Source organism: Mastigoproctus giganteus, chromosome 8 (assembly GCF_048544385.1).
Source record: "Mastigoproctus giganteus isolate SK-2022 chromosome 8, ASM4854438v1, whole genome shotgun sequence".
Classification (NCBI taxonomy): Eukaryota; Metazoa; Arthropoda; class Arachnida; order Uropygi; family Thelyphonidae; genus Mastigoproctus; species Mastigoproctus giganteus.
In genome coordinates, this window is record NC_143582.1 from 107,162,605 (window position 1) to 107,188,038 (window position 25,434).

General features: G+C 38.3%; 1 protein-coding gene across 1 annotated transcript in view; it reads right to left on the reverse strand.

The window, feature by feature from the left end:
• Positions 1 to 10,267: 10,267 nt before the first annotated feature.
• LOC150081755 (S-adenosylmethionine synthase-like) overlaps positions 10,268 to 25,434 on the reverse strand; it is a 395,138-nt gene continuing 379,971 nt past the window's right edge. Inside the window, 1 exon segment of the mRNA XM_090378855.1 lies at positions 10,268 to 12,763. Coding sequence (XP_090234981.1) covers positions 12,661 to 12,763 — 103 coding nt within the window. The 3' untranslated portion in view covers positions 10,268 to 12,660.

Here is a 25,434-nt window from a genome sequence, read left to right on the forward strand (position 1 = left end):
ATAAATTTAAGGAGGAATGGGACAAATATTTAGAGGGGATTGTTTTGAATTTTTTTTTTTGGCTGATGCTGCATAAGCTCATACACTTGCTTTCTTGCATCACATGCCACTACTACTACTACTCCTCAGGGGAGAACTGAGGCGGGCAATTCTCCAACTAGTGAAATGTTTGCCGAACTCTCTGGAACAGAACATGATCTAGCCAATGAGGTTGTCTTAGGTGCAGAGTGTCTAGAAATTAGGTGCCAACTGAGCATTCTGATGGGCATCTATGAGCTTCAGGAGTAGGGAAGATGCATTTGAAGTAATTAATATGAGGGGCCCATTAAGCTGTCAGCTGGCCAAATCAATGCCGGAGCTCACTCATGTGCATCAAGCAACACAGCAGCGATCTCCAAAGCACAGAACAGTTAAAATACAATAGAGTTCACTGAAATAAAATCTGAAATGTGAATATACTAAAATCAATAAATACACAGAATATAAAAAGCGATCACTGGTCCCACAGGAGTTAGTTATTGTTGGTGACTCTACTGTCAGGAAGACGGGTAATAGTGTGTAAAAAAGGATGAGGAATAGTGTTTGCAAGGGGCAAAAGTTGATGATGATGTTCCTGTTGGCACATTAAAAGTAGATCTGCAAATTTACTCAAGTACAGGTCAATGGTGAAAAAAAGTCGTGACTCGGTTAAATTTGAAAGTGTATGCAATTCTAGCCAGACACGATAGGAGGGAGTATATGATGAGAGCCTTGTAAATCAATTTGGCCCTGGAGGGATTGTGCAAGGTTAATGGGGTAGTATTTTTTACAGTATGGTCTGTTCTAGTTAACAAGAGAGATTGCTTTTACAGGGATGGGATACACTTAAATAGAAGGGGCACAAGTGTTTGCATTTGCAGATGCTATCGAGACAGCATTAGGTGGGTCGGAAAACTGCTTGCTTGGGGGGATTAACAAACTAATAAGTTAAAAGTAGCCCCAGAGAGAGGCGATTCTTGCACTTCTATTAGAACAAACAGCATCCTGGGGGTTTCAGGGAGTCATCATGAAACAAATAAATACGTGGGCTGTTTTAGGAGAACTAAGAATGACAATAGGTGTATGTATACTTGCATGTACACCAATGCTAGAAGTATAGGGAATAAATCTGATGAATTTGAAGTGCTGGGCAAGACATCAAAGGCAGATGTCGGGATATCACACAGCTGTAAGCAGTGTAGAATTGGAATTTGGAGAGTACAATGAGTAGAGAAAGGATGAGGAGGGCTTTATCCTGTTAATTAAGAAAAACAAAATCTAAGGCAGTGCATCCAGTTGACATAGATGGACAGTGCAATGTTGATTCAGTTCGTTGTGACGTAAGCACTGTGAAAGCAAAAATCAGAAGAGTGTGTTATAGGCCTAATGACTCTAATCAGTACAACGAACAACTGAACAGAGAAATAGAATGGGCCAATAAATCAGATTGTGTCATAATGGGGGATTATAACTTTCCAGATATTTACTGGAACTTGTGAGTTGGTCACTCACACACTAGCAAGACTTTTGTGAATTTATTGGATGATTGTTCAAGAGGTAACCAGAGAAGGCAATACTCATGATCTGGTTATCAGCAGTGATTATTTGTGCATTAAGAATTTGCAGATAAAGGAACCACTATGTTCCTTTATTGGCAGTGATCACAGTGTACTGATGTGGGATTTACTTAGATATATTTACCGTCACGGTTCAGGGAAGGATTTTTGCTTCCATAAAAGTGACTACAGTGGGACCAACTGATGTTACCAACAACAAATTCTAAGTGGGAAGCATTCAAGGAATTAATTGTGGAAGCTACTAGGCTTTTCATACCGATTAAGAAATATTATTCAAGGTGTAGTCCTAAAGGATGTCAGACGAACTGATGAGACTCGTGGCAGAGAAGAAAAATTCATGAGATGTATATAAATTATTAGGCGACACAGAAACCTACGGGAGGTATAAGCTGGTCTGAAATCAAGTCACAAAGGAGATTAGGCAAGCAAAGGCAGATTATAAGATGGCAAAGGATGCTATGAAAAACAGCAAGGACTTCTTTACTTATTCCACAGACTGGAGATGTGTAAATGTATCCCCAATTCACTAAGGGTGACACGAGTAATTACAGACATAATTTGTTCCAGGTAAAATAATGTAGCCACTGGTTAAAGATTCATTGCAGGATCACCTAGAAAAGGCTGCTGCAATAATTCAGACACAGCATGGGTTTGTTAAGAGAAAGTCTTGTCTGACAAATTTGATTGGATACTATAATGTGGTTACAAAGGAACTTGTCATTGTTATTTGGTTTTTAGGAGCATTAGCAACTAAGGCCATATTGCTCCGGGGATATGCGGTGGTCATTCCCTGACCTTTCTGCCTCCTCCGTATTTGGTGGTCACGGGTTCGAACCCCAGTCTAATCAAGAAGTGTGCGCTATGCACTGCTGCTCCTGCCCACCTGGCTATGGAGGCACCCTACAAAAGAACTGGATGCAAAAAATAATTTTGATGTATACTTGGATTTCAGGAAAGGTTTTGGACACTGTTGCACATGGAAGATTACTGTACAAATTGGAGCAGTATGGTATTAAGAGTAAGTTGCTACAATGGATAATAAGGGTGGTTGAGTGGGAGAAGACAGAGTGGTAATGAATGGACGATGCCCTTCGTGGGCTAATGTTATTTAATGGAGTCATGCAGGGTTTGGTGTTGGGCCACTGTCCTTTAGTAAATTTATCAATGATATTAATGAAGCTATATAAGGGTTATTGCCGAAGTTTGCAGATGATACAAAGGTTGGCAGGATTAATGACAATAATGGCAGTGTTCTACTGCAACGAGATCTAGAAAATTTGGCAGATTGGTTTAAAGTGGCAACTGAAGTTTAACATTGAGAAATGCAAGGTACTGACTGCATATGGGTAGAAGTAACTCCAGTATAATGTGTCAACTGTATGGTAGAAAATGAAAAAAAAAAAAGACCTGGGAGTGATTGTGCATTCATGTGAAGTTTTCTGAGCAATGGAGACAGGCTGCCAGTGCTGGTCATGGGGTATTGTCAATGATATACAGGAATTTTGCTAGCAGGGAAAAGGAGGTGATTATCCCTTTGTATACAGCAATGGTGAAGGTCCACCAAGAGCACTGCGTTCAGGTCTGGAGGCCTCATTTTAGGAAGGATGTAGTTGCTTCAGCGCGTACAGAGAAGGGCAACAAGATTGTTGAGGAGAACAAATGGGTCCTCTTACTAAGAAAGAATTAACTTCTGCAAATTGCAGTGGCTGTCTTCTGCTTGCTTAGATTATGAACCTGAAGGGCCATAAATTCAAATTTAGGAAAGACAGTTGTAGAATAGATGTGCATAAATTTGCCTTTAGCCAGCGGGTGGTTAATTGCTGAAACAAACTTCCATCTCTCGTTATGGAAGTTGATAGCTTAAATAAATTCAAGGAGCAAATGGACAAACTTTTAGTGGGAATGGATGTGTGAAATTGTTTTTTTTTGGCTGATGCTACATAACCTCATACACTTGCTTTCTTTTATCACATTCCTTTAGTACTACTACTACACTTTTGAACTAAAGTGAAGATGATGGGAACAATTTTTCCATTGATAAAAAAAGTAGTTGATAGGCAATATTTTAAAACAGAATTGTAAAATTTAAATGGTAATATCTAGTCCAATTATATCAAATTCTAAAATAATCATGGTCTACATATATACTACTAGCCTACTATTTAATATCAAGATACCCCTCCACTGATAGCTGGTCACAACCTACCTAAGCACCATGTATCAGACAACTATAAATATGCTCATAGGCCTTCAAGGAGGGACTTATTTGTGATTGCAAGATGCTACATTCCAGAATATTTTCAGAAAAACAGGGGCGCCAGCAATTAGTCTTTAACTGACATTTCAACTTCACTGAATATGCTTAGGCTGACAATATTATCTGCAAGGTAGCAGATTGGTACTGAAACAGCCAAGAAACAACCCCGGGAAACTTTAAAACTGATGAAATGTGATGAGAGCACTGCAGAGTTATCGACTAAGAATGCAGCTCAGCAAACTTGCAGCACAGAAAAGCCCTCAGAAAGACTATTGGGACCCAAGTAAAGTGAGCAGCATGCTGCATAACATAAGTGTCCATGGTCATGCCACCATCCACAAGCCATTAATCACAACCAATCCCAAATGCCATCCAGCTTTGTGTAAGGTTTGCCATTGTACAACTGTAGCACAATGGAAAGCTGTGCTTTGGATAATGAGCCATAGTACACGATCGAAGTCTGACAGTTTGCCTAGGTGCGGCAGTTGCACAGAGAAAGCTACCTGCCTGACTGTATCATCCCAAAAATGAAGTTTGGCAGAGGCATGATCATCTCAGGATGTTTTGGACAAAAACAATGAATACTGGTCAGTTTATTTGTTTTTAGTGCAACATTAGCAACTAAGGCTATTTTACACCAAGATCTGATAATAAAAAGAAAGGATTTTCAGAATATTTTAAAAGTTAAACTCATAAAAAATATACAAGTATAAAAATATGGTATAAAGAGTAAAACTAAATTCTCTGTATTACATATTAATCGTTTGTTAAAATTTAAAGAGATGACATATAGTGTCTAATAAAATCTGATTGGTTGTATAAGGGAGTATCAAAAAGTTTCTATCCTTAGAAAAAATAGAAACTTGGAACTTGAAAGCAGGAACTTTAATCCTTTTCTATGTACTCTCCATGTACACATTTCTCCCATCTATGGATCGGTTGTTTAATGCCTTGATCATAGAAGTCTGCACTTTTTGCCTGAAATTGCAATTCCACTTCACTGATTACTTTCTGAGACAAATCAAAGAGGCGTCCACGCAACGGTTTCTTCATGACAGTATACAGTATGAAATCAGGCATGCAACAAAACCCCATCCAATTTCTCCATGTTCAAAAGACAACTTTGGCTACTCAAATCTTAGCAACAGTGTGAGACAGATATTTCCTATGTCTAGTAGTTCCAATTGAGCTAAATATAAGTCTGATGGTGCTGCAGTAGTTTGAAGCCACACTGGGCAACGAAGTTGGTGGTGGCAAAGGCCGTGTGAGCCTGAGCATTGTCTGACACCATTTGGTTAACATTCCACAGCTTTTCACCTTCAAAGCATCACGTAACTTTTTCAAAAGATTTCTGTAGTATTCTCTGGTAAGTGTGGAACCACGAGATAGGTAATCTGTCGGGATAACCCCTTTTATGTCCCAAAACACAGACATCACCTTCTTTGCAGATGGAGTGGTCCTTGCCTTTTTGGGAGGTGGGCTTCCACTGCTTTTACGAGTCTTTAGTCTCCGGATCATACTGGTATACCCCAGCATTTGTCACCAACCAATCAAAAAAGTTCTCAACATCCACATTACACAAATCTAACAGTTGGTGAGAACACTGCATTCAATATTGCTTCTCAAAGGTGCCAGCAATCTTGGAACCTATCGTGTGAAGACCTTAGACACGTGCAGATGGTCATGTAAAATGCTGTGGGCAGCAGACCCATAACTAATGCTCACTGCACCTGCGATGAAATGAATTGTCACATGTTTGTCACTCAATACCAGCTTCTTAACCTTTGTAACTGTCTCACTGTCTGTGGACGTTGATGGCTCTCCTTCTACTGGCTCGTCAAAGACACTTGTAACTGCACTGGAACTCCCATTTCCACTTTTTTAGTGTCATAGGATGGACAATTCTGCCAACACACAACCTTCACTTCTTCGTCAATTTCCTGAGGTTTATTGCCCTGCAAATACAGGAACTTAATCACTGCTCAATACTTCACGTTGTCAACCATAGCATCCTTCCCCAGATTCCGAGCTCCACCTCTGGTGTACAATCACCTACAGGAATAAAATTTCACATTAGTTATTAAATATGTACACAACTTATATTAAAAACATCATCTTCCTACTGATGTTTTAGCTAGGTCAGGGCAAGAACTTTATGATATCCCCCTCATATAAGTCTTAGTCAGATAGGTAAAACAAATTTCATGGAATGGTACAATTACCACATTGAAGTAAAACATAGCCAGATGACTGTATCCTATGCAGAGCCAAGCAAGAACAACTTCCTCTTTACAACTGTGGCAAAGACTGGAATTCCATGTTTTGATTACAGGCTTAATCTGATCTAGTTTGCCCATGTCATGAATATTGTCATTGAGAGTCTAACTCATAAGTTGAACATTCACCACCCACTGCATGTTTTGGCATAAGCAGCTAGTCAGAGGACGACTAGCTAGCTTAGCGAAGGTAAGAATGATTGCTTGTTTGTTTGTTTGTTATTTGGTTTTTAGGAGCATTAGCAACTAAGGCCATATTGCTCCGGGATATGCGGTGGTCATTCCCTAACCTTTCCGCATCCTCCGTATTTGGTGGTGACAGGATCGAACCCTGGTCTAATCAAGAAGCGTGTGCTAAGCACTGCTGCTCCTTCCCACCTGGCTACGGAGGCACCTAAGAATGATTGCCTTGAGCCAGGCATCTGGAAACCAATCTTCAAGGAAGTGATCCATAAATTTTATAAAAATGCCCTCAATGATTTCACAATAGATGTTATCTATTGTGCTGTGTCCAAGCTATAACATCTAGACAAGACTTCAGTTCTAGCTCGGAAACAGCATGGGTTTATTACGGGAAGTCTTGTCTGACTAATTTGATTTGATACTATGATGTAGTCACAAAGGAACTGGATGCAAACAATAACTTTTATATCATATATTTGGATCTTATAAAAGCCTTTGATACTGTTGCACATGGAAGACTGCTGCACAAATTGAAGCAGTGTGGCACTGGAGGCAAACTGCTGCTATGGATAAAGGGATGGTTGAGTGGGAGAAGACAGAGAGTGGTAATCAATGGACACTGCTCTTCTAATGTTATTAGTGAAGTCCCTCAGGGTTTAGTGTTCGGTCCATTGTTGTTTTCTCTATTTATAAATGATACTGATGATGGTATATATCAGGCTTAATGTCCAAGTTTGCAGATGATACGAAGCTTGGCAGGGTTGTTAATGTCACTAATGACAGTACACTGTTGCAACAGGATCTAGAAAAGTTGAGCAGATGGGCTGAGAGGTGGAAAATGAAGTTTAACATTGACAATTATAAAGTACTACATATGGGAAGCAGTAATCCCAGAGTAATGTATCAACTCTGTGGTACCACATTAACAGTGGTAGAGAATGAAAAGGACCTGGGGGTAATTGTGCAGGCAGATATGAAGTTTTCTGAGCAGTGCAGACTGTCTGCAAGAGTAGCTCATGGTGTCTTGTCAATGATATACAGGAATTTTTCTAGCAGGGATAAGGTGGTGATTATTCCCTTGTATAAGGCAATGGTCAGGCCACACCTTGAATACTGTATACAGGTGTGGAGGCCTCATTTTCAGAAGGATGTAGAGCTGTTGGAATGAGTACAGAGAAGGGCAACAGGATTAGTGAATGGAACAAGGGGTTGCTGTTATGAAGAAAGGCTTAAGTTTTGAAAATTACAGCGTCTGGAGACTAGGCAATTGCAAGGTGATCTGATTGAGGTGTATAAAGCCTTGAATGGTTTGAGCATGCTCAATGTGGATGGGACTCTTTCTCTTGCTCAGAATAATCGCCTGAGGGGGCATAAATTGAAATTGAGGAAAGATGGTTGTAGGATAGATGTGCAGAAGTTTGCCTTTAGCCAGAAGGTGGTTGATTGCTGGAACAAACTTCCATCTGTTGTTGTAGCTGATAGCTTAAATAGATTAAAGGCAGAACTTGACAAACATTTGGAGGAAGTGGATGGGTGAAATAAGGGTTTTTTTTTCTTTGCTGATGCTATATAAGATTGCTTTCTTGCATCATGTGCCTTTGCTAATGCTAATCCCACAGCATTTGCTTAGTAATGGTTAGATCTCTTTGTAGCTCCTGCAGATAAGTGTACAGAGTACACAACCTGCTCTTGTATCCACACTGACTGACTGTTATCAACACCTTTGCCTGCACTGGGCATGGGAGCACCATTCCTTTGGCAGTGATTGGAAAAGACACTTAGTACAATTAACCAAAGTTCCAGTTCCATCATGCTGTTTTTGATGAGTAGTTGGAATAGCTGCAAACAGACTGCACAGGTTGCAGCTATTCAATTTGGGGATATCTTCATGGACTGGGTCACTATCAGATCTTACATAATTGTGTTGGACCAAATTTTGACCAAGTATCAAGATGGCACTGGACTTGAATTTGAACCAGAAATGCCCCGTGTCACAAGGACCACATTTCACATTGCTCCCATTGGACATTTCAGGGATGCAGCAATTGACCGTCCATGCTAGTTCTTGCTCTGAAACAACCTTATGGTGCATGATTTCCGAGGACAACTTCAATGGTCTCATGTATTCAATGCCATTCCAGGTACAAGCAGTCATCATAGCGAAAGGTAGCCCAACACACTATGGCCACCTATCTAAATAGGTGGCCATAATGTTTTGGCTTGTGAGTGTAGTTATCCATGTTCCACCTAAGTTTCTAATATCTTTTTAAATTTTATAACAGTGCCTTAACAGGCATATCTGATACACATTTAAAAACTGAGACAGCCAGAACAGCCATCTCTAAGGCTTCTATTATCAAAGTACGCAAACTGTGTGAATAATGTCTTTCATGTAAGTAAACAGCCAAACAGTACATGAAGAAGTAACTTTTATTTAAATAACTCTTGTGTGCACAGGGTTAGCAGAGCCACAGAATTAAGCTCTGGTTATCCTATGTAATATAAAATGACAGGATTGCATGGGATAATTCAATGCTCAGCTAATCATAGATAAAAAATATTAATATTTATAAAGTTTGGCATGTGTGTGTTAATAGAGATCGGTTTCCAACTGATCAGAAGCCAATAAGCTTTGAAGCAGCTGTCCTGGCAAACAGGATCTTAAATCTTAGATTTTTGAATTCATGGTGAGTTCATCTATTCAGATGACACTAAATGATTTCAAGATATTAGCAAGGCAAAAGTCTTAAGTGCAGCTTAGAAGCAAATACTCTTAGGGGATAATGGTATTTGCTTCTAAGTGGGACTTAATTCCAAGTTTGAGCACAGAGTTCTTTGTGTGAATCATCTGAGGGAGCAGAATGATCCATGTGAGTTTATATCTAACACACAGAATCGCATCCTAAGTTTATTTGATTTTGATTTCTATGTGGAATTATCCCTCCCCAGCCAGCAATCCTATATTAATAATTTATATAAGTTTAATTACTCAAAATCTCCAAAAATTATTTCTTACTATTCACCAGTAAGTCCACTTTCACTGGATAAAACTTTTCTAATAAATAAATGCCAGTTACACATGACCAATATCATGTGTAACTGGCATTGTTGGGTTATTTGAATTCTGTAAATACTTAAAAACAAATATAACATTTTTTTTGCTTCAATAAACCAAATAATTTGCTCAAATGTGTGGAATGCCACTTTCAGTTTACAATATTTTCTGTATTTGATTGATGATGATTTCTACAGAGCATGTTGAAGCCATAATTCAAAAAGAAAGACATTCAATAATTTTCAATCAATAACATAATTTTTGCATTAAAACATCTTGCATGTTTCCACAAAAAGTGTCTTGTAACAGAATTTTAGAGCACTGTGTGGTAGTTTTATGGCAGTTAGTTTGAACAGAAGTTCCCACTCTGATGAAGCAGTTTAGAATTATACAGTGGACCTCCCACTTTACGATATGTGGTAAGCACCAGTCATTGTAATCACATTTGCGAATTGAATTTTAGTTCAATCAAACAAAGATTCTAATAAGTGAAAATAGGAGGAATATTATCCACAGGCTATAAAAGTAGATATAAAGCACAAATTTATAATTTGTTACCTTACTAATTAACAAAATTAAATGATACGTGAAAATCGGAAGAATATTTTCCACATATTAGCAAAATAAAAAGAAATTTAAGCTTACATACATAGCTTAATTAATACTGCAATATGAACATACCAATTGATATTTCTGTTCACTGACTTTTTTTGTAAAATTTGAAACAGTAAAAAAAAAAAAAAAAAAAGCAATCAACAGCCATCTCTAAGGCTTCTTAGATAAAGAACACAGCACACACCACATTGCAACTAAAAAGCAAATGAAATATGGAGCAACCAAGTTTATGAAGCTTAAAAAATATAGGAATAAAGTGAAGATTGCAAAAATTTATGATTTTTATATGGCATGATTTCATGGAAGGGGCAACACATTTCACCATAGTAACGCAAAAATCCACAGAATTCCAGCTATTGATATTATCACAAGCGTGATAAGACAAGAGTTTACCATCCGTTTATAATAGATTGCACTAAGAGTAAAGTCCAATAAACTGGAAACTGCAAATTGCTTTTGTTTTATGGTTGTGAAATGTGCTTTAGAAAAATATCACAAAGGCATTCAAAAATTGACTCTCATAACCAAATACGATAATGGTGAAAGTGTAGTGCATTTTAACGATTTGAATTGTTTTTTTGAAATTTGATTTGATATGAAGCAACTGATTCTACTAACCAGTGATCACACTAACCGGCACCTACTTATTTCACAGGCGCCCCCGTAGCCAGGTGGGCAGGAGCAGCAGTGCGTAGCACACACTTCTTGATTAGACCGGGGTTCGAGGCAGTGCCCACCAAATATGGATGATGCGGAAAGGTCAGGGAATGACCACCGCATATCTCCGTAGCAATATGGCCTTAGTTGCTAATGCTCCTAAAAGCCAAATAACAAACAAAAGTATTTCACTTTATGATGGGCTTATGATTGTCTCTGACTGGAACACATGGTCTTTCCCTCTCAGCCAAGAGCAGCATTTATTTATAAACGTGTTGGCAGCATGTTTTGTTTGCATCCTTTAGTTGAAGTGATTTTTTGTGTTGTGCTCTAATCAATATATTAGTTTTAATTATTTTTTTTAACCAATATGTAAAAATCCCATTTTAGAGAGATAAATAGCTTAGTTATATAGCAAAAATTTCAACTTCTGAGGTTTTGGAACAAATTACCAAAGAAACCAATGTGTTATGGTTCACATTACGATGGTTCTTCTGGAACGGATTAATATTGTACGGTGGGGTCCACTGTATATGCAAAACACACAGAAGAGAATAGCATTGGTTTTAATTACCCACAGGAAAGATGCCCTTTTGATTATATTTGTGTATTCTGCTTTCTATGTAGCATGCTGTTTAATAGGTTACAAGTAGGATTACTTATTGTGCAGTGAAACAGGCTTAAACTGATGCCTTCCAACACAAATTCAATGGGAGGACTACAGATTTCTTTTTCAAAAGGAGAGTTAACTTACTCAACAGAGTAATGCTGATGCCTTAAATTACAATCTAATAAAACAAGATACTACTTGCCAACAGATTACAAGTGTGTTTTATAATATTATCTAAGATTCCATAATTATTTTAATTACCATAAGACTAACACGAAAATGAAAAGAACAAAATTTGTCTCTTATGCAAGTGAACAATGCTGAATGTGTTCACTGAAACAAGAACTTCAAATAAAGTTTTATTGATAATTAAAACAGAATCCCTTTGTGACAACATGAAATACTTATTTTTCACACATTAACAAATTGCTGATATTGGAATTCCAACATTTCAAAATTATGTAACTTCATATACCCAAGAATAAACTGAAAAATCCAGCCTATACCATAAATGTCAATTACAATAATGTTATAATGAGAGGTATGTGTCTATGAAATATACAGATGTAACATAACTGCTTATGCAAAAAATAAGGGCAGAGCTGGTACAGTTTATGTACTTGTTCCCAAGTGCATTAAATTTGTTTAAATTGTACATCTAGAAAGATAACAAAAGAATATCCTCTATAGAATTCTGCCAGTGATTGATTTATATGTCCTAAAAAAACTAAGATGAGGATATAGCTGCAAAACACATTATTATAAACATGATTTTTTAGTGGCAAACATTTTTTTCCCCTTTCTACTTCTATCACAGTGAAGCAAAACTTAGATGTAAAGGTCTCTTTTGCGGGCAAGCAGGTAGCTGGAATGAGTTGTCATTGGTAAATCCAACAATAACAGTAATGAATCTAGAATGCATTTGATATTTTTAATAAAAGTAAAGTTTGAGGAGATTACTACTGCAGGGAGCCTCATAACATTAAATGGGGAAAGCACTGGCATAATGTATATCTTATCCACTTCTTTAAGTATAGTAGCAAGTCTAAATTTGTGCACAAAAGGCTTCTGCTGTAGTAATACAGATGGTGTAATCTGAACCCAAGTGTTTAAAAAAAGTGCCCTTTTCCATCAGAATTTTCATAAACACAAGACAAATGTGTTACTCCTGTGAGTATAACTGTTTGGAGAACAGCATTATTCACACATTTGCAGCAGGCAATCTGCAGTAGCTTTCAAGATACATGAGGTACTTCACAGTTTTAGATTTAAATGCCCATATTAGAAACCTCATTTAAACTTGAAATATTTACTCCAATAAGGCCTACTGTGGTCCAGACACAGCACATTCCTCATATCCATAAATGAAGTCCCTGAAGACAATATGCAATAAACACTCCATTAAAATGTTGTCAAATTACCAACTTCTTTGGAATTTCCCATGGAAATTCAGGTCGTCCAAAATGACCATACACACTTGTTTTAAGATATATGGGTTTCTTGAGATTTAGTTCCCTAGAAGAAAGAAATAAAAATTTGTGTTATATCCCATAAACCTGATCTTAATGCAAAATTATTTTTCAAAAATAGCAGTCATTCAACTCAATCTAATGGTTAATACATTAGGATAAGGGATATGCATTTTTGAGTTTTATATATATAAAAAAAGTCACTATAATATACACCGATGAGCTAAAACATTATGACCACCTACCTAATAGGATGTTGGTCCTCCTTGTGCAGTCAAAACAGCTCGTAACCAGCAAGGCATGGACGCTAAAAAATTTCTAAATGTATCTTGTGGTATCTAGTACCAACACATAACCAGCAGATCTTTTAACTCCTGTAAGGTCTGTGGTTGAGACGCCACAGATCGGAGTTGCTGTTCCAACACAAACCACAGATGCTTGATGGGATCAATGTCTGGGGAATTTGGAGGCCAGGGCAATACCTGGAAGTCTTTGTGTTCTGTGAACCAGTCTCGAACAATCCGGGAGGTGTGGCATGGTTCATTATCCTGCTGAAAGAAGGCACCGCCATGAAAGGGTGTCAGCAATAATGTTTAGGTAGGTGGTAGATAGAATGCCTGGCACATGGATGACTGGACCCAGGGTATCCCAGCAGAACATTGCCCAAAGCATGACACCACCGCTACCAGCTTGTTTTCGTTCCACAGTGCAATCACTTCCCCAGATAAACGATGCACACGTACCCGGCCATCCACATGGTGCAATAGGAAACGTGATTCACAGGACCAGACTACCTTCTTCCAATCACTCAAGGTCCAGTTTCGATGCTTACACGACCATTGTAGGCATTGTTGCTGGTGAACTGTGGTTAGCACGGGCACTCTGAGTGGCCTGCGGCTACGCAGCCCCATTTTCAGCAGGGTTCGATGTACTGTGTGTTGTGACACATCACTCCCATCACCAGCATTCCAATTACCGGCGAGTTGTGCCACAGTTACCCTTTGTTGCTACGTACCATCTGGAAGAGCCTTCACTCACCTCAAGAATTCATGAGCCGTGGTCGTCCAACACACCTTGCCGGCAGTTTGTGGGTTTTCCCTCCTCAGACCACTTTTGGTAGGTACTAATCACGGCTGACCACGAGCATCCTACCAGCCATGCCATTTCGGATATGCTCTGACCCAGTCGTCTGGCCATTACAATTTGGCCTTTGTCAAACTTGCTTCAGTCCACTGCTTTTTCCATCTGAAAAACAAGAGTAACACTGATTAACGGAGCTCAGTATCGGGTGTTTTTTATACCGTGTCCCGACCCGTGCTGTAGTTCACCTGCAGTTGCTTCTATTTGCATGATGACTCAGGGGTCATAATGTTTTGGTTCATTGGTGTATATATAGGGACCTTTTTTTTTTATGTGCCTACAAAAAAGTTTTTGGGATGCTGTTTTTTCCCATTTTTCTGAACTAAATATAACATTGTTAAAAGTAATATATAATTTTTCAATTTAATATGGTAATTAACATTATCATAATAAATGGCACCCTTTTTACATTTTACATCTAACATTAAAGACAGCAAAATCTGTGACCTATTATCTCAAAAGACAGTTCACAGATTTTAGCAGCATCCTAATGCATGCACACTGACATGTGCTTTGGAGTATTAATTAACCAACAGCAATCTGAGCCAACCACGCTCAGACTGCTTCATATAGCACACAATAACTGTCAGCTTTTCAAAGTCAATGCCAATACAGGTAGCCCTCAGTTTACAACGGGGGTTCCATTCCTGAAGGAACTACCGAAAGAGGGAAAAAAAAAAAAAAAATGCGTAAAATGAACCTAATTATATTTAAAGCACTGAAATAAATTCTTTGAATGTAAGTAAAAACAGTATTTTTAAATATAAGTCAGTTCAATATAATGCAATATAAAATAACCAAACTATAAAACTAAATTTAATCAAATAAAAAATTAATTTTTGTACATTTACTTTGATGTTCAAAGCTCAGACCAAAAGTTTTTGTAAGTGCCAGTCATCTTTGATTTGACAGTGGCGCAATGCAGAGATTTTACTTCTCTGATGAAGTCCCTGGTTGAGGATCTTCCCTTTTTTGAAGAAAGCATGCAGTGCTGACAGTTGAGATTTCCTCTGTCTTTCTGGATAAGTCCCAGTTATGGTCAATCTCACAGAGCTCATCAGTGAGGGTCTCCATGGCTGAAAGGATGTGCTGTAGATCACTTGTACTTTTAGAGGTGGCACTTCATCTTTTTCTTTCTCTTCCTGTTGGCTTAGTTCTTTAACCAATTCTTTCAAGTCTTCATTGGAAAGCTGCAGTGCATGGCTATCCAATGGCTCTGTTACATCTTCAGCTGTAACCTCCAATCCCGCCCCTCTTGTGCCAGCCTGCTAACGTCTTCAACAATGTTCTCCACTAGTCCTGTGAAGCCGTGCATAAATTGTGGGAAAAGGTTGCACCACACTCCATTCAAACAGTTCACTGACACTTCCTCCCAAGCTGTGTTGATGTTATTAATGCCCTTCAAAACGTTGAAGGAGTGCCAATAATCCTTGATAGTTTTGTCTAACCTGCCCAAAACTCTCACCATGTCCATGAAGGTAATAGGCTTTAGACATTGCTATTATCCCCTGGCCAATTGGTTTCAAAAAGTGGTGTCTGGTGGAATGTAAACAACACTGAGGTCCAGAGATGTTCCGACTTGAGCAAGGTTTGCAGGGTGACTAGGGGTATTATCCAAGAGAAGAAGAGCCTTAGATGGCAACTTATTCTCTTCACAAAAACTGAGCACAGCAGGGCAAAAATGGTTTGTGTACCAATCCAACAAGATTTCCTGTGTCACTTGTTCCATTTCCAGTAGACTGGCAACATGGCTGTTTAAGCCATTGAGAGCACGTGGTGTTTGCGAATGGTACAAAAACATTGGTTTTAATTTTAAAGTGACAGAGATATTTGAACCCAGAAGAAGCGATAGCCTGTTTTTATGGCCTTGAAACCCGGTCTCATCAACATAAAAAAAATGGCTGAATGCACTCTCATTCATATATATCTTACAGTTATGGGTTTGTTTCAAGTGTAAAGTTTGGTTGTCCAGCATAAATTGTTCATTCTTTTTATAAGCATGTCTATATACAACATAAATATGATTTTGCTGTCAAATGCTCCTGGGTCTTTATGAGTTACTATAGGGTTTGTTGTTTGTTTGGTTTTTATGAGCATTAGCAACTAAGGCCATATTGCTCCGGGATATGCGGTGGTCATTCCCTGACCTTTCCGCATCCTCCGTATTTGGTGGTGACGGGCTCGAACCCCGGTCTAATCAAGAAGCGTGTGCTACGCACTGTTGCTCCTTCCCACCTGGCTACGGAGGCGCCTTACTATAGGGATACCATTTAGTTTCAGCTGGACGACCATAGGTGGTTTTCAAGTACCTCAAAATTAGTCTTTTGTAGATTTAGGACCAAGAAAAACAAATTTCTTTTAAGTACATAAACAATTTAAAATCTGCAATACCAGTTACAATCAAATGTAGCGATAAAGATTCTCTCTCAGTAAAGAGGAGTCTATACAGGACGTCTACAAGGGGGAGGTACTCTATGGACTGGGCATTGGAGGATCTGATTATCTGCACAACAATATACGGATCAACAAGTTAGTAGTTATCGCAGAAAATTAAGTATATCTTTTTATTTGGAAGGCATATTTTGGTAGATGAAATAGGTCATGTAACAGGCGGTTATAAAATAAGTTTTCCTATGCAGGAGACCCTAGTGTCAAAATGTTTAGAGATAGTGCTGTGAAAATCGGTGGGTATGTCATTTAGGATATGGGGAAGCGATTTGTAGAAGGAAAAAAAAAAAAAAAAAAAAAAGTTCAAATTTCTGCCACCAGGGGAGAAATTGGCACTGTACCGTGTGGACCACACTGACTGTGTGGTCCAAGACGTACACACGGTCAGGAGTTCACAAGGTAGAGAGAATACAAGAAACAGCACCGTATTCAGCAGTCACGGGCTTGAACCAGGGTCAGTCAAAGCATGTGTACTTATGCACCCCGCACCTGACCACTCGGCTATGGCAACTGTTGAATGAATACTTAACTTAGGATTAGATTTTAATATCATAACTTAGAAATCTACAGATATTGTTCTATGTGCTTCCCTTCACTTGAGATGACATTCCGAAAACAGAGGGCTGTATGCAACACAGTTTCGTGTAGCATCTCATTGGGAGGCTACATGCTGTTTAATGCTTACTTTCAAATCGAAAAGCATCTGTATCTAAACTCTTTCAGGTATCCCCATGGTCAGAAATCATAGGGATTGAGATCTGCTGATCGGGCTGTCCAGAACTGTTGAAAGTCTCTAGAAATGAATCAACCATTTCCGAATGTTGAACGGAGCCGTTGTTTGGTTTTTAGGAGCATTAGCAACTAAGGCCGTATTGCTCTGGGGATATGCGGTGGTCATTCCCTGACCTTTCCGCATCTGGTGGTGACGGGCTCGAACCCCGGTCTAATTAAGAAGCGTGTGCTAAGCACTGCTGCTCCTTCCCACCTGGCTACGGAGGCGCCTAATTTTGAACGGAGCAGTACCTTCACTTGTCGACCATTGTGGGGAGTGGGCACCATCGTGCATGAATGCTAGTCTCCAAGCATCGCCTTTCTTGCAGAGCAGGAAAAATGTTATCTCAGTACCGTGCACTAGTTACCATACACTTTACAGGGCCATGAGGTGAGACTCTTCAAAGAAAAATGGTCTGATTATAAACACTGCTGTGAATTCACAACACCATACTGTAATGTGTGCATGAAAGACCACTACTTTGTAGTGGTCTTTCATTCACAGCAGATGGATGAGAAGTTCCCCATATTTGGCAGTTTTGTGCATTTACAATCCCACGAAGAGTGAACTATAACATAATCAGGCCACAAGATCATTTGAGCCCACGTACCTTCAATTTCTATATGAGCCAGAAATCTTTGTTGCTGATCATAAGACTTTAGTTCTTGCACGGGAACCAGCATAAAATTATTTGAAGTACTTTACGTACAGTAGACAAAGGAAGGTTCAAGTCTCTTGACACACCTCTGGTACTACTGACTGGTAGTGTTTTGCATTCTGACCTCTAGACGATTGCAACCGCCACTTCATCCACTACCTCCATTCTGATACATGGTCGTCCCCTGTCTGGAATTACATGTCTGGAATTACACGTAACTCCACGATCGCTTCAAATTTCTTTATTAGTTTTCGAAGCCCACTGACATCAAAGGTCCTTTACACAAACCTTTAAGTTTCTGATATTCACAGAATGATGCATTAATGTTACTATTATTCTGGTAGAACAGTTTTATTAAAAGAGCACATTCCTTTTTGTAAGTCATAATGGTGGCCTTTCTGCTTTTATCTAACAGGATGTCATTTGCGCAAGCAGTGTCTTGAAGTAAATGACAATTTTTACACGTATGTGCAGAACTGTTTCCCCCTGGTGGCAGACATTTCAACTAAATTTTTATTCTTCTACAAATCACTTCCTCATACCCTAAATGACATACTCACCTATTTTCACAGTGCTAACTCTAATCATTTTGACACTAGGGTCTCCCGAATAGGGAAACTTATTTTATAACCACTCAGTACATATCAGCATATATTATTTTTTCCCCCTCCTCACTGATCTAAGGGAAGGCTTCACTTCTTATGTTTAACAAAAAATAAAATATATAAAATAACACATACAGAGGTTAGTATTAGAAATGTGACCAGGTGCATCACTGAACTTTGATTGATGACAAGCTGTTACATTTATATTAAATAAGCTTTGCTTTCCAGTGTTCTTAACTTATGTATTTATATATCTTTTTTTCTTATAAACACTAGCTGAATTGTGGTTTAAGAATGAAAAACCTTGTATTTAGTCAAACTAGGATTTTTTTTTACTATACATTACATTTTTGTACATGGTTAGAAACAATTTTGTTAAAAAGTTATCATTACCACATATAAGGCTTTCTGGCTGTTGGTGTTTAATTAATTTATTTATTTTTATTAATAAATATTTCTATCTGTTAGTGTATAGTTCAGGTTTTTTGTCCAGTATCTGCTCCATCAACTTTGGCAGTAGCGTTTTGTTAGTATTTACAAGTGTGGTGGCAGTGTGAATATATCCTACAGCACTTCACAAGGACAGGCCTTTGAATTATTGCATAGAAAACTGCACTTTACCGAAGTACAGAACCCGATCATCAACTCCTGCTGTCTTAGTGGCTCCAAAAGAGTTAATATTCTGTATTAGTGCTTCTTTAATAATGACAAGATTCATCTCATCATCAATCAATGAACCCAATCAGTCTCCACAATATGATCCACCCAAGCTTCTTCATCAAATTCCTACTAAGCAGCAATGTTGTATGATGTGAGGTGGCTTTCCTGTGGCAAGTGTCTTTTTTATGTAGTAGTTGTTTTTTGCTTTAAATTCATCCCTATTAAATGTTGCTCTGGCTGTGGTAGTGAATTCTGCCCTGTACACTATTTGAAACTTTCTATTTGTCATGTAGAGTTTGCTTTAGTTTAAACAAAAATATTAGACATAGTATCCCGCCAGTCTTTTGATCTCGATGATATTCTTATTACTTTGAAAGTGGTAAATACTGCAGGGTTTATCCAACTGGTTAGAAGAATTGTTGTTATGGTACTACATGTTAAAAGATTCTACTGTGAGATACAGCTGGCTCTACTATTTTCCCCTGATATCGAAGTCAATATATGGAAGCATTATGAGGATTGCAATTTGACTGTGACTGGATGAAAAATTAAGGCTTTATAACAATTAGACACTTACCAGAAGACAGAATTAGGTCAAATTTATTTTCACCTCTTGTGGGTTGGTCATTGATAACAAATATTACACTACAGAAGATTATTTAATATGGTATCAAGCTAGGACGTTGCAGGTTACAATTACCACAAATAGCAATTTTAACCTTCACCAAATACATGGGTGGTTGACAAATGTAATATGTTGAGAAGTGCCAGTCTGCTATATATATGTATATATAGATAACCTTTAACAGAATGGGTAATATCTCAAAGTTCCAACTCAGCAATGGAGACAGAAATGATTCTGAATCCTGTTTCATGCAAAAACCACTGCCCCCCCCCCCATTGCATTTAGCTCTCAATTTGAAATAGGCCTTGTGTCCCACAATACCAAGGGATTCGATGTGGCTGATGCAAGGAGCTAGGATGCTAGTTCTAATTTGTTCCACATGCTTCTACCATTTTGATAAAATATCTTTACCATGTTTGATGGTTTTATCTGTAATCTAGTAGGTCTTCTAAGTAGTATAGTTTTTGTGATGAATCACCTGTCTGGTAGATACGTTAGGAATAGCTAGATTCGTGTGTGACCGACACTGAGATTCATTGGCATTCATCTATTTTTGTATAGTACAGTAATACCCCGACTTACGCGAACTCGGAGTTACGCGGTTCTTGATTTTTTCGTTTGGCAACGCTGCCGCCCACTATCTTCAAGGTCGTTTTTCATATGTTATCGATATACGGTGCGACGGCGGAGAATGAGAGCGAAAGATGAACAAAATTCAACTTTGCTGCTTTTATGTTTTTTTATATCAGTGAAGGGGAAACACATTTCACCGTAATAACGTAAAAAACAACACAATTCCAGCTATCGGTATAATCGCAAATGCAATTAGATCGAGTTTACTACCAGTTTATAACAGATTTCACTAGCAGAAACGCAACTGGATTTTTATTGTTTTATGGTAGTAACCCCTAGAAATGTGAGGTGTTAATAGTGTATCTCTGACTTTATGGTGTTGTTTATTCAGTTGCTACATGCGCGCAGCTTTGTTTATGCGTATCAAGCGTGCCTCCTCGTTTTGTAATTGTGCTTTATTCCCTAAAAATGAGTAAAATACTTAATTAAAAAGGTATGAAAAGGAAGCGTCCTGGTGAAGACACTGCAGATTCAGAGAGAAAAAGAAAAGCAATTATCGATAAACAGAGGCGGACTGGATCAAAAATTCTTACCCACCGGGAATATTTATAGTGGCCTCATACTATGGTTTATGGACAAAATCACACTGGCCCACCGGGGTTTCCCCGGTAAGGCTTATGGCCAGTCCGCCTCTGTCAAGAGAAAAAATATGAAATTGTGAAACGCTTTGAGCAAAATGAAAGACCATGTGATATTGCACGTGCTACAGGCCTAAATGAAGCAACGGCGAAAAGCACATGACAATTGCAAACTTGACAGGTTGAAAATTGAAAAGGGCTCAATTGTAAAGGGCTTAAAAATTTTAGAAAACATAGACTCCAACGTAGAACGCGTTATAGCTACAAAGCAAGGAATAAAAAAAATTATTAGCTTGCTACGAAGAAATTCTGCGTGAAAAAAAGAACGCGCTGTGTCGTCAGACGAATTTGTTAGATTTTATGAAGCCATCGACATCGAAATAACTTTTTAACGTAAGTAATTTGTTTTTTTAATACATATTTTGTATTAATATGTATAAAGAACTGCAATTTTTTTTCTTCTAAACTAGTGTTTATGTTAGTCCTTGGTCCCAATTAAGCAAAATTTATATGTATTTATATGCAAAGTTGTACCCCGACTTAACGCGATTTTCGTCGGACCCACCTATCGCGTAACTTCGGGGTATTACTGTATACTGTTCAGCCTATTTGGCACATGGCTATTGACCCATTGTACAACATCCTAGATTTGGGGGAGGGTACTAGGCTGACTGGTACATGAAGTGACAGTTTCAAAACATGGCCATTCATTGCAGCCTTTGTTACAGTAACTCTGGTTTTTAAAATAAGAATTTAAGCTCCACAAGGGATTATTTGAACCACAGAATGTGGGACTAAGCAGTAACATGACTACCCAATTCAATTCTGTGCTTTTGCCGTTGCTGACTGTGACATGGAACTTTCCTCATGGCATGCTGGTATTTCAATTTCAGGGTTAGTGGAATCTGGAGAGTTTGAGCATGACTTAACAGAGACTTAACTGTGTAGATGGGGTTATAACGTGGGATCAGCTGCAACAATATTGTCAAATGCCATTCTTCTTTGCAAGTAGGGGATGAAATCCACAGTCATGGTAGCATGAGTCAGAGGCAATGGCTAATATGCAGAGAGACTGATCATCACAGAGCAGGATACCCCTTCCTTAAGATGAATTTTGCCATAGATGCCAAGGTTCTGCCACCCCCCCCCCTTATTCACTGGACTTAGCCTCGTGTGATTTCTTCCTGTTTCCATGTCTGAAGAAAGCTCTGAAAGGCAAGCGTTTCATGTCCAACATTGATGCTCGCAGAGCCACAATGGAAGCATTTTACAGTCTTTCGAAAAATGGCTTTTGCAAGAAGCATTTAATGCATGGGTACGATGGTGGTGAAAGTGTATCAAGTTCAAGGAAGGGTATTTCGAGAAGGAGAAATCCACAGAAGATTCAGATGATGACAAAAAGATAAGATCTTGCACCAATCCGTGAATTCTTAAAAAAAAAACAAAAAAAAAAAAAAAAAACGAGGGGTGATCTTTTAATTCACAGACTGGTGCAGGATCTTATCTTAATTCTTACTAAAGTACTGCTATAACTTGGACAGCATAAATTTTCAATATATCAATATATTATTATTATTTTTTTGTTCATTCCTACTTTCAAACAACTACAGAATCAACGAAAGTTGAAGTCTTCAGTGTTGCAGAATTTAACCACTGCAGTCTCAATTAGGAGTTGTGGGCTGTGAAGGTGATTACCAAGGAAGGAAACTCACCACCAACCACACTTTCCCCCAGATTTTACTACTTGCTCAGACCCTACACATAAAGATCTCAGAATATTTATTTATTTATTTCAAGCCACTCATGCCATAAAAATTGCCCAGACACGACTTTCAGCAGTTTACACTAATGTGTCTGCTGCACCACAAGCCTACACTAATGGATTAATTACGACAGCAGCCACAAACTGTAAGTTTGTGCTTGTAGGGCCGCCTTTAGTTTCATTTTCAGTTGTTTCAAAGAAAATCTGTTTGCACATGTTGACACAGTTATTCTAGGTTCTGCCTTCTTGAGGACAGTGGTGGAGAGGTAAGTAAAGTAATCACTTCGTGACACCATAGCCGTTGACGGTGATTGTTCTTTGGTAGGAACACTTGTTCCGACTCACTTTTGTTTATTGGGTGGGGGTAGCAAGGACTAAAAGACATACTGGACTCTTACAAATGGTGATATTCTTACACAGCTATGCTATAGCAAATTCTTTTCGTTAGCAAACACCCACGAAACTTATCACCCTTTTCGATCACTATTCTATTTGATACTACAGAGTAACACTTAATCATAGAATAAAATGTATTGACATTCATTATTCATACATATTATTTACGTTCTTTTCAAAAATATGTAAATTGTTATAAGCTTCTTTCAGTACACTAATTATATGAAATATTAACGATAAGCAGACTTGGACGGTAGTGGCATCTGAATTGAGACCAACTATGATAAAATTTTAATTAACTTAAACACGAAAATAGCAGTAAAAAGTTTTAACTTTTTAAAAGAAAGAAGTACATATTCCCATGAACCTCTTCATTATGCAAACTCACTATGCACATTTTGCATTATACCTTTGGCATTTTTGCCATTCTAAATGTGACCTTATAGCTTTGAAAAGGATGTCCTGTCCATTGTTCACAAAAATATATAATTGAATTAATAACAGGTGGCACGTTCTCATTCCTGTCTAAGAGAGAAAAATGTCTAGTTTTGTGAGTTTCCAGTATGCAATTATCATATCAGTGATGTACAATATTGTGTATGTGGAGTTTACCGAGTCTCTAATTGAGGCAGGAATGAGTCTTGTTTTTTATAAAAATTTAATTGCTAACTGGTAGAATACACAGCACAAGGGAATATAGTAACTCAATGGCATGCTTTTGGAAACCAAAGCATTAAATGGTTCTGTTTTTGTGAGATATGGGGATTCATTCCTCCTGAACTTATGCCCACTCATGCATGTATAGTCTCTCAGCAAGAGGAAGAATGCCATCAACATTAAACTCACTCAATCCATTCAAGGCCTTAATCTCCAAATGCTGTAATTTGCAGAACTGAAGCCTTTCTGTTCACCTAACCAATCTGGTTGCCCTTCAACAGCACTTGTTCCAGCAGATCTACATCCTTCCTAAAGTAAGGCATTCAGATCTGTATAGAGTACTCGAGATGTGGCCTAACCATGCCTTTGTACAAAGGGTTAATCACCTCCTTATCCCTGCTATCAAAGTTTCCACATTTCACTGACGAAATGCAGACAGGCTGTTCTGACAGCCTGTCTGCACTGCTTAGAGAATTTCATATCTGACTGCACAATTACTGCTTTGCTCCCTGAAGATCCTTTTCATTTCCCACTAACTTGAGTGTAGTACCACACAGCTGATATGTTAATCTGGGAGATTACTGCTACCTATATGCAGAACACTGAATTTGTCAACATTAAACTTAAACTGCCATTTCTCAGCCCATCGATATAATTTCCCCAGATCTTGTTGTGGTGACATACTTTAATCACTCTGCCAACCATTGTATATCTGCAAACTTTGCCATTAAGTCTGATATACCAACATCAATATCAATAATAAATACTGAAAACAACAATGGACCCAGCACTGATCAATGGGGGTGTGGTCCTCCACAAATAACACTGGTCCACAAAGAGCAGTGCCCATTGCTAACTACTCTGTTTTCTCTCATTCAATCATCTCTTTATCCATAGCAGTAACTTGCCCTTAATTCCACATTGATCCACTTTGTACAGCAGTCTTTTATGTGCAATGGTATCAAAAGCCTTCCTGAATTCTAAGTATATCAAAATTATTTTTTTTTTATCTGGTTCCTTGGTTGCTGCATCATGATATCCAATCAGACCGGTCAGACAAGACTGCCTCTTAACAAATCCATGCTGTGACTACAGTATAATTACTGCATTCCTGTCTAAATAGTCCTGTATTATTTCTTTAACCTATGACTCCCATCATTTTCCCTAGAACAGAAGTTAAGCAAATAGGTCTGTAATTACTCTTATTACCGTTTGATCCCCCACTGTGAACTGGAGATACATTCATACATCTTCCCTTAATCAAATGCTCTCATAATTATGGCTCAGGGTTTGCTTATCTTCTTTGCTGCCTCCCTTTAGATAATTGGGTAGATTTCATCTACCCCAGGAGCCTTTTTTATTCAACAAATTCTCTTCTGCTTTCCTTTCAATTATCACAAAATAATTTATCTCCCTGTTAGAGTTTAATAAACTTTTGGGATTCCCTTCCCTGAAGAATTTCTCAAGTGTGAATGTAGATGCAAAATACCTATTCAATTTGTCTGCAACCTGAGCAGGGTCATCAACAGTTAACTCCTTGATATCAACTAGTTCAATGTGATTTAACTGCTTTCTTCTACTGTGAACATAAGCTGCTGTTCTTTGCATCCGTTGCCAGTCTTCTCATAATCTGCTTAGCATGCCTAACCTTCTTTGTGACTTGATTTCAGTCAACACCACAAATTCCAGTCAATGTCTGGAAATCAAAATCCCCCATTATAAGACATTCAGATCTACGTAGGGGCCACTATTTCTCTGTATAATTGTTTAGTATACTCATCTC